This window comes from Alosa pseudoharengus, unplaced genomic scaffold, assembly GCF_046254945.1.
Source record: "Alosa pseudoharengus isolate Yale_2024_CS ecotype anadromous, Long Island Sound unplaced genomic scaffold, YU_APseudo_1.1 YU_APseudo_1.1_scf_6, whole genome shotgun sequence".
Lineage (NCBI taxonomy): Eukaryota > Metazoa > Chordata > Actinopteri > Clupeiformes > Clupeidae > Alosa > Alosa pseudoharengus.
The window spans coordinates 36,330,635-36,348,726 of NW_027468848.1; the positions used below are offsets into that span (position 1 = coordinate 36,330,635).

Below are 18,092 nucleotides of genomic sequence, written 5' to 3' on the forward strand. Positions count from 1 at the left end.
ACGTGCTGACCGAACACTGTGCGCTTGTTTTCAATTTGGGATTTGTAACGATATAATTAACAACTCAATTTCATAAGTTCAACAATGAACTTATGAGTAAGAACTGGAAAGAGCCACCGACTCGTAAATATGTTTTATGGAGTGATAAAGGCTGGGACAATATGTGCGGTACAACATCAAAACTCTTTACGTAAGAGACCGACATGGCGAAGATGCAATGTCACGCTACTAAAAATCCATATGACACATGAACAAAGGATACTTCTCTTGAATCTCTTCATGGAAGAGCCATTCTCCTTTAACTATAGTAGCCATCTCACATATGAGATTCATTTCTGCATAATGTCGCAAAAGATAGCACTGGGCTGCATATATATATAGGCTCTCTCACTGGACTCCACGTTCACGTGACATCCAGAACAGCACTTCTAACCCTCAAGCAATTTAAAAAAAAAAAAAAAATGTTTTATCCTATTTAACTTGGTTTGGGATTTCACTTAGATTGCTTAGACAGCTTCAGTCAGCACCCCACACTTCTACACATGAAATAAGCTCAGTGGAGCTTCTTACACAGTGGTGGTGGTGATTTGGTCAGGAACGTGAATGGGGGGGGGGGGGGGGGGGGGGCACCATTGCAGGACTAAGGAATGCGCTCAATTAAACAGTCCTTTAAAAAATACACAAGGAAATCAAACAAGACCACAAACCCTGCGGCGCTTCCGAAATCCTCGAAACGTGACCTCCGCTTAGCCAATAAAATAAATAAGAAAACTTTCCTACATGAAATCCATAAACAAACGGATGAAGCCAAGCCCAGTGTGAGGAGGGGAGACTCAGTCATCACACAGACAGCGACCAGGGGGGGGGGGGGGGGGTGTTGAGCGAGCCAGAGACTGGTATGGAGAAAGAGGAGGGGTGGTGGAGAAGGAGTGGGAACCACCGCTTACATTCTATTACCCCTTCGTGGCAAGCAACACTGCATTGCCGCTAAGAGTCACTTCATTGGACCGCACCAGTGTCTCAGGCAACGCAGGGAGAGATTGATGGAACAGTGGATGAGAAAAGTTGGATGAAACCCTTTTAAATTCTAAAATGAATGTTGATGAGAATGACGACAACAACGACAAATGAACACAAGGTTCTACCTAAATGACAGCAAACGTCCAAAGTGCCCTCTTTTAGTGTCAGTCAGGTCATGACTTCACGGTAAACATACTGAAATGACGAGGGGGGGGTGGGGGGGTGTGGCTCTGAGGAGGACTCTGCCTCCTCCCCCATTAATTTAGGGGCCTGTAGCTCCCTGTCTTTGCTCAAACCCAGAGAGCCATGGTGGGTCTCATGTGGGACTGGAGCCCGCGTCTGGCTTGGGCTCCTGGAGCTGATGCGCATGGTCCCTGTGGGCGAGGTCATGCTGGTGCTGATGCGCATGGTCCCTGTGGGCGAGGTCATGCTGGTGCTGATGCTGGGTGAGGAAGTACTTGAAGAACTCGTAGACCGACCAGGCGATGGCCGTGGAGGGCATCTGGTAGATGACGCGCGCCTGCACGCCCTTGAAGAAGGCGGCGGGGCCGCCCAGCCGATGTACCGTCCTAATGGCGTTGGCCATGCCCGACAGGCGCACCGCGCCGTTCTCCTGTGTGTTCAGCAGCGTCTTGCAGACGTCCAGCGGCGTGGTGACCGCGGCCGAGACTGCGCCGGCCGCCGCGCCCGACACGATGTGGCTGGTCGGCCGATAGCGGCGCTGCGGGTTGAGCCGCTCCTGCGTCAGCTCATAGGTGATGAAGTGCACGGCCTGGAAGGGGATGTTCATGGTCAGCTGCGTGCTGTAGCTGCGGTAGAAGGCCGCCACGCCCTCGCGCTGCGTCACCGTCACCACGCAGTCCCACAGGCCCCGGTACGGCGAGTTGAACATCTGCATGCGCTGCTTGATGACTGGACATGATGACGGAGGGAGCAGGGGGAAGAACAAGGATTTACAGACAGAGACAGAGAGAGAGAGAGACAGAGAGAGAGACAGAGAGAGACAGAGAGAGAGAGAGAGAGAGAGAGACAGAGAGAGAGAGAGAGAGAGAGACATAGAGAGAGACAGAGAGAGACAGAGAGAGAGAGACAGAGAGAGAGAGAGACAGAGACAGAGACAGAGACAGAGAGAGAGAGAGGAATGTGAAAAAAATAATTATGGCAAAGCTAAAAATCAGACAGTGGTGACAATCAAGCCTGATCTTGAGGCACATAATCCGCTCATAAAAATATGCAATACAACAATGTTGTAAATAATCTCTACATTTCTAAAACAATGAATGTGATTGTTTTTTCCAAACACATCATTAGATCATTCTTAGACTGATGTCAAAAGGGGACGCAGGATTTAACAATGGCTCCTTTTCAATCTGTAACCATTTGTAAGGCACCTTTGTAATGGGAAACATGATTACATTCCTTTCAGCTTCTGATTCTGTCTATGGCCATTTAGTATTCTAAGTCGAGCATTTTGTTTTCTACTTCTGAACTTTTGGAATGACGCTGAAAAACCTTTTCCTTAATAGTTACCTGCAGAGCTACTGCTAAAAATACCATTATGTTTTCTATTCAAGTTAGAACACTCTGAATAATGAAATACAGGAAACACAGGGCAAATAATGCTGGCACTGTCAATCTATTCTCCTACACTGTTATTTGGAAATAAAATGTTACCTGTCAAACACTGTTTAGCTATATGCTCTAATTCTATGAGCATTAGGGCTACATACAGTGCCGCCGCTACCACCATGCGCATCACACACTGTGCGTAGGGCACCAAGAGACAGAGGGGGCACCACAATGTAGCCAATAAATAGGAGTAGCTTTACTGCAAAGCAATTCAGCTTAGGGCACCCACATGGCCAGCAGCTGCCCTGGCTACACAGAAGGAAAAGCTCTCTGAACTGCAGCGGCTCAGTGCTCCCAAAAACAATGCTGTATGTGGTTGCTGTTTGTATTATTTTTTGTGGTTTAGATGTGAGTGTGTGTATATGAATGTGAGCATTGTTTAAGAGGCTGCATTTCGTTGGTATGGTACTACTGCACAATGACATTTAAAGTCTATTCTATTCTATTCTCTCTCTATTTTTTGACGATCTGAACCATGAGTTTTGTGGCCCGTTGCAACTCTACTGGGTGTATCTGAAATAAATACACAAATAAACAAACAAACAAACAAACAAACAAACAAACAAACAAACAAATAAATAGAAAGGTGTCTGTATTGCTGGTACCTTCAGCTGGGTTCATCACAGCATCATGGAGAACAGTGGCTAGACTACCCGCCACACCTGATAGGGACACAAGAAGCAGAAGCAGAATTAGTCAGCATGTTCAGACGGAATCAGAGGTAGCAGAACGTTGTGTCTTGTTTACAGAAGGATTTGAGCTAATTACCGTTGAATTGGCCGTAGCTTTAACTGGCAAGCTAAACCAGGCACGCAACTGAAGCGTTCTGTTCCCAGAGGGTAAAACTAGTTTTAGATGACTGGTCTCATTTCTTCGAATGTACCGTACGTGCCACTATCACTTCTGGTACAGTTCCATTCTAGTGGAAGCTAATTGTTGCAGCATAGACTCCGCAAATGGAACGCTTCAGTTCTGTGTCTGGAGTAGCCTGCCCCTAATAGTGTATGTATGCATATTCATATTCAGGTTGCCACCCATTTTCTGTGACAAAATTCCAAAGCCTTCCCATGACTTTTCAAAGACCTTAACTGAAATGTCCATGACTTTTCACGGCCGATAAGTACAAAATTGGCTACTTTACGCCACAGGCTGGGGCTGGGACTAATTATGAAATGTGACTTGACCGTTTTCTTCAAGCCTGGAGATTCCAGACCCTGGTAATCTAGAAAGATTAAGGGTCTGGCCACGAAAAATTTAATGGCCCAACTCGAGGGGCGGCACCAAGCGTGCATTTGAAAATTTCACTGCACGCAATTGGATAATACAATACGACAAACGTTTACTGACTGATTCCGGACTTCGACAATTACAATTCCATGACTTTTCCAGGTTTTCCATGACTGTGGGAATCCTGCATATTTGTACCAGGGGGCATTTGAGCTGCAGGCCATCAAAATGCACTTTCATGTCTTTACAAACCAAATTCATGCTTGAAATTGCTGGACACAGATTGTTAATGAACCATATGCATTATAAAATGGATTAATCTTTAAACTAAAAGCTAATATGGTAATAACAATGCAAGACGCATGAAACAAGAACATTGTAAGATAAACTTGACATAGTTGAAAGCTGAATTGGTTCATTACAAGAAAAAAACAGTCTCAGTTTCAAAACCTCATGACAACACATGACTACAAGGCATGTGAATTTGTAACACGCTTCTGGCTGATTTGAAAGATGGCTCAGAATGATTTAAGGGTTCATGGGTTCCAAGATGAAGACTCGCTCAAAGACACTGCAACAGAGATGAGACTCTGGGAAACGCATGCTAGAGCCTTAAGTAAGGCAAGTCAATGGAAGACTGCCATCGCAATTCAAGAACTCAAATCCAACCAAAATCTACACAACAGTCCATTTCAGTAATGTCAGCCCAGGCTGAAGCAGATGGCCTTTACCGTTGGCTATGTGGCTGTTCCCCCCATTCTGGATGACGTCGCTGAGGGTGCGCTTGACTCTCTCGTAGCAGGCGAAGTAGAGGGCGTGGGCCGGGCCAGCCCCCAGCACTGTGATGTTGAGGCCCCTCAGGGGCCGCATGATGCCCTCGGTGCGGACGATCCTTTGCAGGGCCTCGTACACGCCCCGGTACTGGGCCTTCGGGTCAGGCTGCAGACTCTGCATCCTTGTCTGATTAAAGAAAGAAAGACAAAAAAGCAGAAAGAAATGAGGCAGAAGGTCGAAGGAAAACAAGAGGAAGTAAACTCTAGTCATAGAGGAGAGAGGGGTATGATGAGGGAGTCAAAATCGGACAAACATGTAGGCCTTGAGTCTTACTGAAAAGAGTGTCAGTGTTTCTGGATTGCAATGTAGATGAGATGACAACTCATTGTTTTCAACTTATAATATATAAATATATAAATAAATAAATACATAAATAAATAAATAAAAATAGGAAATATAATTCAAGAGCACACAAAGCCTTCCTTGTCCCTGAGAAAAATCTAACGTTATTCCCAATCATTCGAATTTGACTTTCAGACAAATTTCCTGTTTCAGTAAGAACAGGAACAGACAATTGTTAGATTGTTTTATTTAAAAAATAAAAAGTTTCTTCAAGGAGACTTTTGAAATTTGCGAACATATCTGACGGAAATGAAATGATATTTTATTGTTAAAAAAGGGGAAGGAAACACAAAGCAATATGCAGGGGAAGATAGAGGCAGGCAGTCTTTGGGAGCTTCCCTACATTTTTAGGCTAAATAAAAACATGCTTTGTGCTGTGTGAATGGGTTGGCATGCAAGACTATAACAAAACACTTGTGAAACAAACCCAGAGACTGACACATCTCTCCAAAAGGACAGCTACCCAAAAAACACAAAAAAAGAGAGCAAGAGAGAGAGAAAGCAGAACTTCATGTTGAAATGAAATTAGGCTATATCCTTTTCCTTGTTACTGTGGCTATTAATAAGGCACAACACACAATATTTATGAGATTTATGAGATGACTGACTGGCTCAGTAGTAAACCTGCTTGATCTACAATTTCCTATCAGTCTTAAGCCACCATAACCTATTAATAACCTATTCATAATATTATAGCCAATTCAACAAGCATGGAAAGTTATATACTAATGTTTGACTGTCAAACAACGCACCTCTAATGAAAATGGTAGGATTTGACAATCCCAGTATGGTGTTTACAGGATGCCGTTAGGCACAGTTTCAGCATTCTCTCTGGTCCCCTTATCCTGCTAAATCTCCTTACTTAACAGCTTTACCCTGCATAAGCTTCAAGACAGCAGAATGAATGCTGGCTTCTTTTATTCAAACGGCACTAAGACCCATCAACATAGCACAAGAGGCCTCATCCCAAACTAATACCCCAAAACATGGCGGCTAATTAGGCTGGCAGAGTGGTACCTGTTAAACACATGTTGACCAAACGTATAATCATGTAAGCACTATACTCACACAGCAGGACAGGTAACAAGCCTTACAGCTGCTGGAATTACACACAGGCAAACTCTGGGCCTGTAGGCATCTGTTCACTTCTTGGCATCTCTTAACATTTTATACTGTACGACCACATCACATTGGCTGCTCATAAATAGTTTAAAGACTAGTACTTATATTAATATTTCTCCTTTTTTAAGTCATATTTCGGTACATATATTTTTCTTTGTGTACTTTTTGTATATTTCTATTTTAAAATGTGTACAGAATATACACAACAAGGCTTAGTCTCCAAACAGAGACAATTTACATTACACCACTACACTAAAACAACTGGGAGCTCAGCCAAAAGCTGTCAGAAGCCAGACGGGCACACACTAGTGTATCCTGACACCCTGTAGCATTCCACAAGGCTCTCCCCAGGTGCCAACATCCTCCAACACAGTGAATCCATTACAGTAACTAATAAGGTGTAGTTTATCTCGCTGATGGTTGCCATGGACTCAAGTCCTTAAAACACACCGGTTATCGTCTTGGGGCATAGTCCTTATCTGTAGTGCATCTTGAGAAGCATGGGGGGCAGCAACTGACGCCAAGGTCCTGGGTTCAAAATGTGGGTTGTTGAAATGTATGGTTAATTGGTTTGGACAACACCAAGTAGGACAGTACGACTCCTTGCTATAGCCAGGGTTTTTGCATGGCGGCGTAGCCCTGCTTTGAAGCGGTTGGCTCCAAAGTGAGCGTTGGCAGGCAGAGACAGAGGTCCTGAGAGCAGATTATCCAGCAGCACTGCCAAGTGTGGCCTCTGCTCACCTCTGCCCTGACCTAACCAGTGTCCAGGGTGCCTCGGTTTATGTACGCCTAACTTACTTGACTCAACAGCAATCTTGATTGCCTGAGTCAGCAAGGGGACCTAACTTCCTGGAATACAAGCTCATCCGTGAGCTTCCAAATATGACGGAGGAGTCTTATCATCATGGAATTAAGGGAGGGATGATAAGGATTGTCTTCAGCTAAGACAATAGGCCACGTCACACTCACACGCCAACTTGCATTTGTTGGTGTTGTTTGCCTGTCATTGTCTCTAGTCTCCAGTCCAGGAAATGCATTCTTTAACAGGCTTTAGACCTACCTCAGTGGAGAAATGCATTCTTGACTAGGGTTGGGTATCGTTTGGGTTTTATCCGATACCAGTGCTAAATCGATACTTTTAAAACGGTGTCGGTGCCGAAACGGTGCCTGAACCGGTACTTTGTTTTTAAAATGTTTTAAATTAAAATGGTCTAAAGCATGAATTGCTTTTTTTTTTATTGATAAGACAAATTTGAACATGAAATTGAACTGTTATATTCAATTTACTATCAATATCTCATTAATAATACATTTAAATGTTAAAACAGCTTGCCATGCATGCACACACAATAGTAAGCTCTGCTTTCAAGTTTACCCAGTTTGGCGGTTTGCCATAACGTTAAATGTTAAAACCGCTTGCCATAAAACTGCCAGGTCATGGACAACGGCGCAAGCAAGCTAATCTAACAGGGACTCTACTTTCCAGTTAATTCAGTGTGTTCCCAAATGCTTCAAGAAATAGTCACGTCTTAACCCATAACACGCAGTAGTTTTGAACATGTTAGTCTACATGTCGGTGTTGAAGTGTTTAGATTCCCAGCGCTAGGCTAGTAGGCATTTTAACAGCAACTATGGCTATGCGCTAACACCAGTCAGCTGAGTTTAATTAGCGATAACTTACGGAGATGGTTTCGTAGCCTCTTTGACAGCTCAGTGACATCAGGTATGTAACCTACATATTTATGTTTTTGCCAGCTAACTTTTAACATGATCTTCATATTCATTGTGATGCTATGGGCCTCATGCACATGAAAGATTAATATCATGCCATTATGTTGTTTAACACACCGTGAAATAAAGTTTTCACCTTTCACCTTTCAAATAAATGTCAGCAAATGTCAGCGCATTAGCAAGGATATTGTGTAACGTATAGGCTAGCCTACTGTTGATGTTGTTTCATAGCCTTTTGCTTGTGTGTAGTTAGGCCCACTGCTAGATTTTGACAGGAGCTTGCGATATCGCTTTAAAGTAAGCTACTTGGGCTCACGCAAGCTGTCAAACACTGTCCACTCGCCTGTGTGGTGCACCCCTCTGGTTTATACATCCAGTGTTTATCATATGTCAGCTAACTGTATCTGGATGTGTTACTATCAGAGCAAGACGTTAGAGATGGCGCATGACATGCAGTCATGCCTCCTATAAAAAAAATAAATTAAAAACGCTAATAATAAATAAATTAATAACGCTATTTAAGCACCGAAATGAGGCACCGAAATCCACGTTGTTATTCGATGCAGTTACTACCGTTTGTGTCGGCACCGGTGCCATATTAGAACCGTGTTTCGGTGCCCAACCCTATTCTTGAAAGATTAACTTTTTGGGAGCTGGTTTTGACTTATGGCCGATTGTTAGCAAGCAATCATGCAGTACACCAGTACATCATGGCTTTATATCATACCTGTGCACACAAATCAGCACTTTACAAACTAGTTCTACAGGAATGATTGAGACGCCCTGTTGGATTGGGACTGCCAGAAAAGGGTGCTGAAACCAGGAAGTCCCCCAAAAAGAAAGTCATAGACAACTTCACACTACATCATCATTATCATTCAAACCATTTCCTTTGTGCGGACATGCAGCATAGGCTAACTGACACATGAAATGTGCAAATGTGCAACATGACTGAAACATGAGACACAACCATCTAGGCAAATGAACGCAGGATGATCCCTTCTGCCATTTTTTTCTTTAATTGGGGTGGATGGTGTGTGTGTGTGTGTTGGGAGGGTTATTGTCTGGCATGAGGAGGAGGCTGGAAGCCCCTTTAGCACTGAAGTGGAAAGAAATCTCCAGTGCTCGCACCAGCGCCTGGGCTGCCTGGAAAAGCTGGGCTGGAGGAGCTCTGTGGTCTAACGGCAGACAGGCGAGGTGAGACAAGCTCTTGAGCCCTAGCAGCACACTGGCCCCGGCACTGACTGCTGCATCCACATGCCACTGGGACACAGATGCCAAATACAGGCATAGGTATTCCATGTATTTATTAATCAGAGTGCTTGCCCTTTTCCGAGGAAGGAAAAATTCCAAACCTTTTCCTGACTGCTTCAGAACTGATTTTTCCCCTTCAAGGATGGTAGTATTTAGTGGTTTTGCACTGAATGCCTCTATGTGAGCGATGCCAAACACAGGCACACATTCCCTACTGCCTAGCATTTCGGTGAATTCTGAGAGCTACTTTGGAATACCCAGAGGTAGCCACTGGCTCTGTTGTGCCGGCTCACCAGGAGAGGCAGAAAGGGTTAAAGGACTCACCCAATCGTGATCACGTTAGGGCCAAAACATACAAATTCCTGAGTACACAGGAATGTGGCAAAAGGGTGTTTGTATATTGGGACTGCAAGCCCATACATAATTGTGGACTAAAAATTAAAATTTATACAATATGTATATGGTGTCCAAGCAAAAGGGGAAGTTTGGTTCTAAACTATGTCAACACAAAATGTGAAGTGGACATAGGATTGTCCACTATGTGTACAAATGTTCTATGTGTGGCGTAATTTGAGTTTTGTAAAAGAGCTAGTTGCCAGTGGCTATGTGGCGGTTGGATAATCAGCTCCATAGGGGTGGGACACCAAGTCCACCCTTCATCTGCATGGTGCAGATTTAACACACACACACACACACACACACACACACACACACACACACACACACACACACACACACACACACACACACACACACACACACACACACACACACACACACACACACACACACACACACACACACACACACACACACACACACACACACACACACACACACACACACACACACACACACACACACACACACACACACCCTGGGTCAGTCTGATAAATCCCACACCCTTTCTGCAGGCCCTTACAAGGACACCACCACCACCTTCTCCACCTCTCGTTGTCCCCGTCTGTGCTAAAGGTTACAGCTCTGTTTAACAGAGCACACACGCCAGAGAGTTTCCCTAGAGCGAGTCATTCTCTAAACGCACTCAGGGACCCTGGTGAGCAGAGGTGAACCCGTCTGCTCTCGAACTCTCAGCGGTGTGTTGTGTCCCAGTTCCCTACCCAGTGCTCCCTGCTGCCTGGTGCACCATGCCTTCCACACTCTGGGCTTTCGGAAGTTGCTTAACGGCTCTGAATCATCCCCCGACTGGCTGATGAATCACCCACCAGCCGGTAACGAAGGCAAGGCGGATGCTTTTCATTAGGCTTGCCTAAACCTACACAAATAAAATAATGAAAACAAAAAACAGTGTTTTGAGTAAGAGAATTGGAAAATGTCATTCTATTTGTGATGTCAAAATCTTTGACAACTTCCTTAAAACTATTTTACTACTTAATAGGCACTCGTTTTATAACAACTTACAGCCACACTTAGGAGACTTACTTAACTTACACGATTATGCAAGCTCATGCTGACTACTCATTTAGTGTCACCTTAACGTCTTCACAGGCAAACCTAAAACGTGTTTGTCTAACAAAGTGTAAACCAATGAAACACACCGACACACACCGACACATGCCATGCCCCCTTTTCTCCCTGTGCTCTTGAATGAATGAATGTCTACCTAGGTAGAGGTTGATCCTTGCTCTTGAATGAATGAAGGTCTACCTAGGTAGAGGTTAATACTTGAAAGAGGATGAATGAGGAAAGGCGTCTCAAGAATATGTGGTTAACATTTCCCACACAAGCTTTTAAAAGAAAGGCAAACACAGACACCATACCAGTAAAAGAAACCACAGTGAACTTACAAACTCGACCACAGACTTTCATTATTTAAGCACTCACTGAGACATTCTAGATCAACCTAACACTGTAACTACATGAATAAAACGACTTTGTTGTTACTATAACTGTGCACCATTGCCAGGTTTAACTGGAAAAGATATCCTGTTAAAAGATATGCTAAGACTCCTTAGACTGCCACAGTTGAAATATAACTAACTTTACAGCACCTGGACATCCTCTGTTAGTGTGAAAGAGGATGTTGCAAACAGAGCCAAGAACAAAACCTGACCAAACCTCTTTCAATTGACTGGAATATACTGTAACAACTTCCTTCAAGTAATTATTGCAATTACTTTTTTCCTTCAGTGAAGCTCCTTCAGAAGTTTCCATCTAGTCAATAAAATGAACCAGCACAGCTTCTGTTATGGATCCGGAAAGCCACCGTGTGAAAATGTATGTCAGCCTCATGACTTTGAGGCAGCTAGTCTTATGATGTTCATGGGGCTTATGATCATCAATTTTTTTAAATACATTTTTCAAGTATCACCACTAAAAAAAACTATTGCCCAAACCTGGACAAAGTAAATTTATAGAGCCTCCATCTCAAGTGTTAATAATTTCTGACCACAGCACGACTGACAAAAACAAGGGAATGCCGCATCTCAAAAGAGCTTATCGTGATATGGTGAAAGTTTTTGTAATTAATTGAATAAACAACTTCAGCTTCCTAGGGAGTAAGCATCAGTGTTTAATCATGTAGCTCCTACATTCTGAGACAATCTCCCCTAATCAGCTATCACTGGAATAATTACCAAATGCATGGGTAAAAACGTGTTCCTAGTAAATCCAACCTTCCCCTTTTCTGGAGCGGTTCACGGCCTTGGTTAGTGAGGCATTATCTGTGTCTATGGGATGTGTGCTGTCCAGACACGTAGCACTGTCCCCTCCAGAGCATAGCTCTTGGACGGATGGTACGAACAAGGCTGAAAGAGTGAGCTCTGGCAGGCCAGGAGGAAATAGTGACAATGGCCTTGGAGAGCTGGCTGACTGGCTGGCTGGAAGCTAGTCTGGCACAGAGTCAAGTCATTTCATTCTGGCACTTCACAGCAACTTAACTGTCAGAGCAAACTGACCAACCTTTTGGCTTCCTTTACTACAGTGACATGTCAGTCACTTGCTCTGAAACGACTAGGCAGATGCTATTGAGAGAGGTAAGGTGTCGGTCACTTAAGGAGTACTAGACTGCAAGGAGGATTAGGACTGGACTCAGTGTCCGGATGTGACACTTATTATGATAAGACCGGCATTTCGTTTTCAACTTTTAAACAGGCAGTGAAAGAGAGTTGGATGAAATTCAAAATGAATTTGAACAAATAATACCGATTCGATTCAACCAGGGATATTCAAGGAAACACCGACATTAAGACAACCTGTTGATATCCTATCGGTACCAGACTGTTCTAAGGGCTGGGTTAGCGGCTGACCACAGGAATATAAGAGTAAACCTTAAGATACGTTAATAGTCACTATCGATATCAACTGGTGCGACAGCTGCGAATGTTGTGGTATGATGACCCTCTCTAGTCGGCCCTATCTGGAGTGATTGTTGAAAAGCGAAATGTTATGAATGAACTATTAATGCTGTTCCAACAGCTCGCGATACTGAGAGAGAAAGGATGTATTGGCAGTACTAACTAGACAGCTCCCTTCGTTTAGACATCAGCAGGGACAACCCTGCTTGATGACCTTCACCAGAACCTGATAGAATCGAAGTAGTCTAGGTCATGACCTGGCGCAAGACATATAAACGAGAAGTTGTAGTAACATTAAGTGAGAAATGTAAGGGTAACTGATAAACAGCCACATCGGTTACTTAACTCTTGTTTTTGGCTCAGATCGCATCAACTAATACATCTCTGTTCAGACATGCAAGAATTGTAAAACTACTGCTGCCATTCATAAGTTTACTTTGAGGTGCACGTTATAGTGAACAACCAGATTTGTGGAGGGCTCAATATGTCTTCAATAATCAAGTTAACTAATTCATACTTGAAACTGCCTGGGTTAGAACTCCAGTTTTCAGCCAACTTGGATTAATGTGTACACAAAGTCAGCACTGGGCTGGTTTAGATAACGTTAGCTAACGTTGTTGGCCAGCGCCTCATGCTAACACGCTTGCTAATGTTACTTAAACTAGCTAGCTAGCTGGCACGTTTGGCTAAACTTGAAGGCATTTCATGATTTCAGAAGGCAGTGTTGATAAACGTACCGTCGTGTTGCTTATTATGAACCTAATGTGACACTGTCAGTTGGTAGCAAACATACTTCCATGTCTTACCTTGACAGAGTCTATGGGGTACATCACCGTGTGCTCCAGTATTCCAGCCACTGCTCCCGCTGTCATGTGGGTCGTCAAGGAGGCATGGGGTGGCAAACTCTCGTACTCTTTGCTATCTGAAGGGTCATCTTCTCGGCTCTTTAGCTCCGACATCTCCACTGTGGCCACTACTGCCTCAGTACGTAACTCCATACGGGAGAAACTAGACTAAAAATGCCTTTTAACACTCTACCAACAACCTATCTGAATCGGCGGCAAGGAGAGCCACACCATCATCACTGCGTACCTCCGTTGTCGTGACGTACTGACGGTACGCAGCGGGTTGTCTTGAGCGTCCAATCAGACATTGCGAAACATTAATAAGGCGGGATTAAACCAACAAAAGGGCGGAGTGTCAAGAAAATGTATCCAATCAAAACTAGTTTCGATAGGATACTCTACTCGGTAAACTTGTATCTAACCAGGGATAATCGGAAACTTTTAATTATATTCATGTCATAGCAGACATAGTGTCCACAATCAAGTTATTATTGGAGGAATTTAAGATTTTGCGAGATCACTTGAAATATCCTTCATATCCTGCTCAATAGATAGGCTAAAGTCTTGTCAATGTCAAATATGGCTATTTACAAAATACAATATTCTATACATTGCCTAAATCTCAGCATCGTTTTGGATGTTTTTGTTTTGTTCAGATGTTGACCAATGTACCCCAGCTTTGATAACAGTTAGCATTGAAAATATAGCTTTTCCCAATTCTAAACAGTCAGAGAGGGCCGTTGAATCCGACTAATTAGTCCATTATACAAAAGGCAAGAAGGCTACATGGGTGTGTATGTGAGCAGTCAGACTGTGGTAGGGTGGGTCGGTAGATAAAGGGGTTGTGGTCCCTATCAGTTAAAAGCTATGTATTGGACTTGGGCGTGAGCTCGTCCTCTAAAGTTGGTACCATAGCGCAAGCGCTTTTTACGTCCGCTGAACAATGTTTAACAAGTAAAACGCTGGGAGATTATCAGAACTTGTCAGTAGCATCATGTGGATATTGCTGGTTAAAACGTAAGGCTTATAGGCTATGATATAGCATAGCTTATATCTGATACCTACCGTCAACATATACTATAGCCTACTCATTCATTCAGTCATCCAGGGCACCCTACTCGACCATTGTCGCGCTTTGCTGAGTCATGGGAGTGGATATGATTTAGCCTACGGTGCGAAGCAGGCAGAATGTAGACACCTACATTCCATTTGTCAAAATATTGGGGGAGAATTGTGAATGCAAATGTTAAACCATGTCTTCCTTTTTTATTCTGCTTATTTTCCTAATAAAAATATGATTATTTTTTATCTAGTGAGCCTCTTCAAAATGTAAAAACAGAATGCTGCGGACATATAGGCTACATGTGATAATATATGCCTAATAAAATGGATTTGCACACTTTTTCCAAAGGGACTTCTCAATAATTCATGGGATGGCATCAATACATTTCCTGGATCTTATTGCAAGGGCCACATTCACAGAGTGCAATCTTCGGTTACTTCAAATAGCTCCGGTGAAATTAGTGATATAATTATATAAATCCGTTGATTAAACTGATTCAGTTGCCAGTTTTGGAACAATCTTACATTTGTTGTGTCATTTGAAACTTCATATCAATACTTGACATACAAAACCATGGCCTAAATGTTGTCCCTGTGTGCAGCCTAGGGATCAATAAAGGCTTGTTCTCATCGCAAGTCAATTCAAGGTTAAGTTTGATGAGACATCAGAAGTAGATCACTGTTCACATCTCCCAACCTATAACCAGCTGGGTTATGAAACTATGAAAACCCCATCTGACTTGTTGATGTAACTCTGAGGGCATGACACATAAAGTTGTTGCTCAGTATTACTTCAGATTGTTTGCCTCTGTTTTTTGTACATGTGTTTATATCCTAAATTGTCTAGAAATGTATAAACATGCACTTGAAACAATCAACAGAACAATGTATATACACAGAAGGCACAGGAACATTTGTCAGGTGTTATCTTTCAGATATGTGTACCACCAGTGCAACTCCAATGCATTAGTTGAAAAAAAGGAAAAGAAGAAAAACATTCAATGCACCTTAAAAAAACCTGTGCCTTGTCCCAGATAAATGTCCTCTCAAATAAGATTACATTGTCTCTATAACTATTGACTAATGCCCTGTCTGATCACCTTCACAGATATAACTAATATGAGATGAGTGCAGTGGTGCATGATGGCTACCATTAAATCCTCAACTGTGGATGGTATGGCGAGGTGTGTCCCGTTACTGTAAAGTGTGTTGGATTTTGAAACGAGACCTCTATCAGTGTGCACACTTTGTTATGTCAGCTGAGGGACATACAGTATGTGTGTTTACACCTTGGATCTACAGCTGTACTAACAGACTGACTTCCCTCCGCACCAGAGCAGCAGAGAAAGTGATAATTACACTTGAAAACCACTTGGCCTTCCACAACAGTCACATCCTTAACATAAAATATTAGACATCAACTCACATGTATAGGGGTCAAAATACCTGGCAGTAAATAGAACACATAAAAAGCTGGTTGCTATATCACAATTCATACATAATCAAATTACAACACAGTCAGGTGAAAGTATAGCCCAAACACGTTTTCTTGACAAATGACCAATCTTTTCTCAATGTAATAGCATTTCTTTACCTTTAGAGGAGTTACACACACTTGTGTGCTAAACTCTAGTGAAGTTATACAGTAGTTGAAAGGTCCAATATTGGTATGATTCATATTCTGGCCACTTGAACCTTTACATGCTCTCTGTCTCTTGGTTATGACTGATATTTGATCCCTGTGAGCAGTATATCCATTTAGGACTGAGGAAAAAAGTTAAAAGTCATATGAATTAAATCATAATAAACAAGTAGATGTACACAAGTAGACAACATGTTTTAAACTTACAATTTGAACTGCTGTACATAATTATCCCTCTATTTGTAGACACAGGGATAATGATGTGTAACAGTGAAACATTCCTATTTCAGGGATAATTATGTGTAGCCGTGAAACATTTCTTATTCATTTAAGTCTATTGAAACACTTTGATCAACAGGATTTGTAATACTAAACTAATTCATTGTTTAGTGCCACCTTCTGAGACATGTCCCCTGGTAGAGAAGGAAGTGCTTCCACAGCAACAAGACCTTAGTGGGTTCACAATGACACAGCTGAAAAATGAGAGGCACAACGACCCAAGACACTCCATTTAGGAGAGACAATCACGGTGCCTCACAGTGCTGAAAGACATGGATGCAAGCCCAGAGAGGGCACCATCCTTAAGAGCGGTGTGTAAAGAAGAAAACCCAATGAATGATACTGGAAACCAATGACTGATAGTAACATAGCCTACACTGTGCTGCTTGAATTAAGGGATGGCATGCTGCATCTAACACCACAGAACGCTGAATGCTCGCTTGCTGTGTCTAATTCTGTTTGACTAGATTGTTTATATTGAGGGAATAGTGCAGCTGTACAGATTGCTTGAGGCTGATTTCTGTATTGTGTCTATGCACTTGTGTATCTGTACATCCTGAATGAAATCCTGGAATATTTCACAATGTAGATATTTTGTCTGCATTGAGTAATACAGGAGTTTCAAGACAAAGCTACACGACTACAGTCCCTTTAAAACTTTCAAATGTCCTGAGACATGAAGACAAGAGATGTTAAAGTGATTGAGTAAAACCATGAAATATCCAGTCCTGGATTCTGGGAAAAGGTTGATATTTGAGCACAACAGCCAATCAAATGACACCCTCCCTGTCCCTGACGCAATGTGTTGATAGGCTGAAACAGTGCACGGCTTGGTCCAAGCCACTTCGTTTCCCATCTTACAAAAGCAGGACTGTGTATGAACCAGTGTTTTTTCTGCACACTCACAGAATGGACCACAGGGAGCAAGACACTTAAAAGGTGTATTGGAAAGAAACACAGACTAGCTTTAATAAGATGAATAGGCGGTTACTCGATATAAAATCCCTGTTGAGAGTTACACTTGAATAAATGGACTGGGCATGACAGACGGCAGTGAAACAGAATGTTCTCATGTCAGACAGCTTACACATCAACACCAATTATGTGCTTCACTTTTATTGTTGTATGTACAGTTGAAGGACAGAGCTTGACAGAAAACAATGTTCTTGTTCTTAAGGTTTTGTAACTTCCAAAACAACCTCCCCTAACCTCACCTGACTGACAGAAAACCTGCCAATATCTGGCTTTAAAAAGCTTAGAGGGTTTTACTGAAAATAAACAAACACCCAACACATTGGGCAAGAGAATGGGGCTGCCAATCTCTCCCCTGTGCTGGAGTTGCATGCAGGGGGCATTGTCAGTAGTGATTCTTTAGCACCTCTGCCTGGGTGAGCGGTGAAACCTGACCCCACTGTGGCCGGGGCAGTAGCCTGAAAACGAAACCCTCCAGCGGTGCACTGTGACAGCGAGCCACCCAGACTCTAGTGAGACACGCCGGCTAGGAAAACGCAGTCTGTGTGATAGGCCGGGAGTCGAGCTCGGAGACACTTACTAGGTTGTTGACCTGACCAAGTGACCTGAGCGTTAGCGCCTGTCTGCGGCTTGGCATGCCTGATTGATGCTCCCGCCCATGTCCTCTGCCCCTCTTCCCAAGGCCACAGGGGATCTGTAAGACCCGGCTACCACTGCCATAAAGATGCATTAGCTTGTTTACTCAACCCTCGCGTCACCACAGGACAGCCACCTCGCCATCTAGTCAGCCACTTCTCACTCCAGGAGAGGGGAGAG

At 43.1% G+C, this 18,092-nt stretch overlaps 1 protein-coding gene across 1 annotated transcript; it reads right to left on the reverse strand.

The window, feature by feature from the left end:
- Positions 1-611: 611 nt before the first annotated feature.
- slc25a37 (solute carrier family 25 member 37) lies at positions 612-13,557 on the reverse strand. Its single transcript, XM_076271246.1, has 4 exons — positions 13,283-13,557; positions 4,608-4,836; positions 3,255-3,311; positions 612-1,932 (listed from the first exon to the last, which is right to left on the reverse strand). The coding sequence occupies exons 1-4, from the start codon at positions 13,472-13,474 to the stop codon at positions 1,337-1,339; spliced, it is 1,074 nt and encodes a 357-aa protein (XP_076127361.1). The 5' UTR covers positions 13,475-13,557; the 3' UTR covers positions 612-1,336.
- Between the last annotated feature and the right edge of the window lie 4,535 nt (positions 13,558-18,092).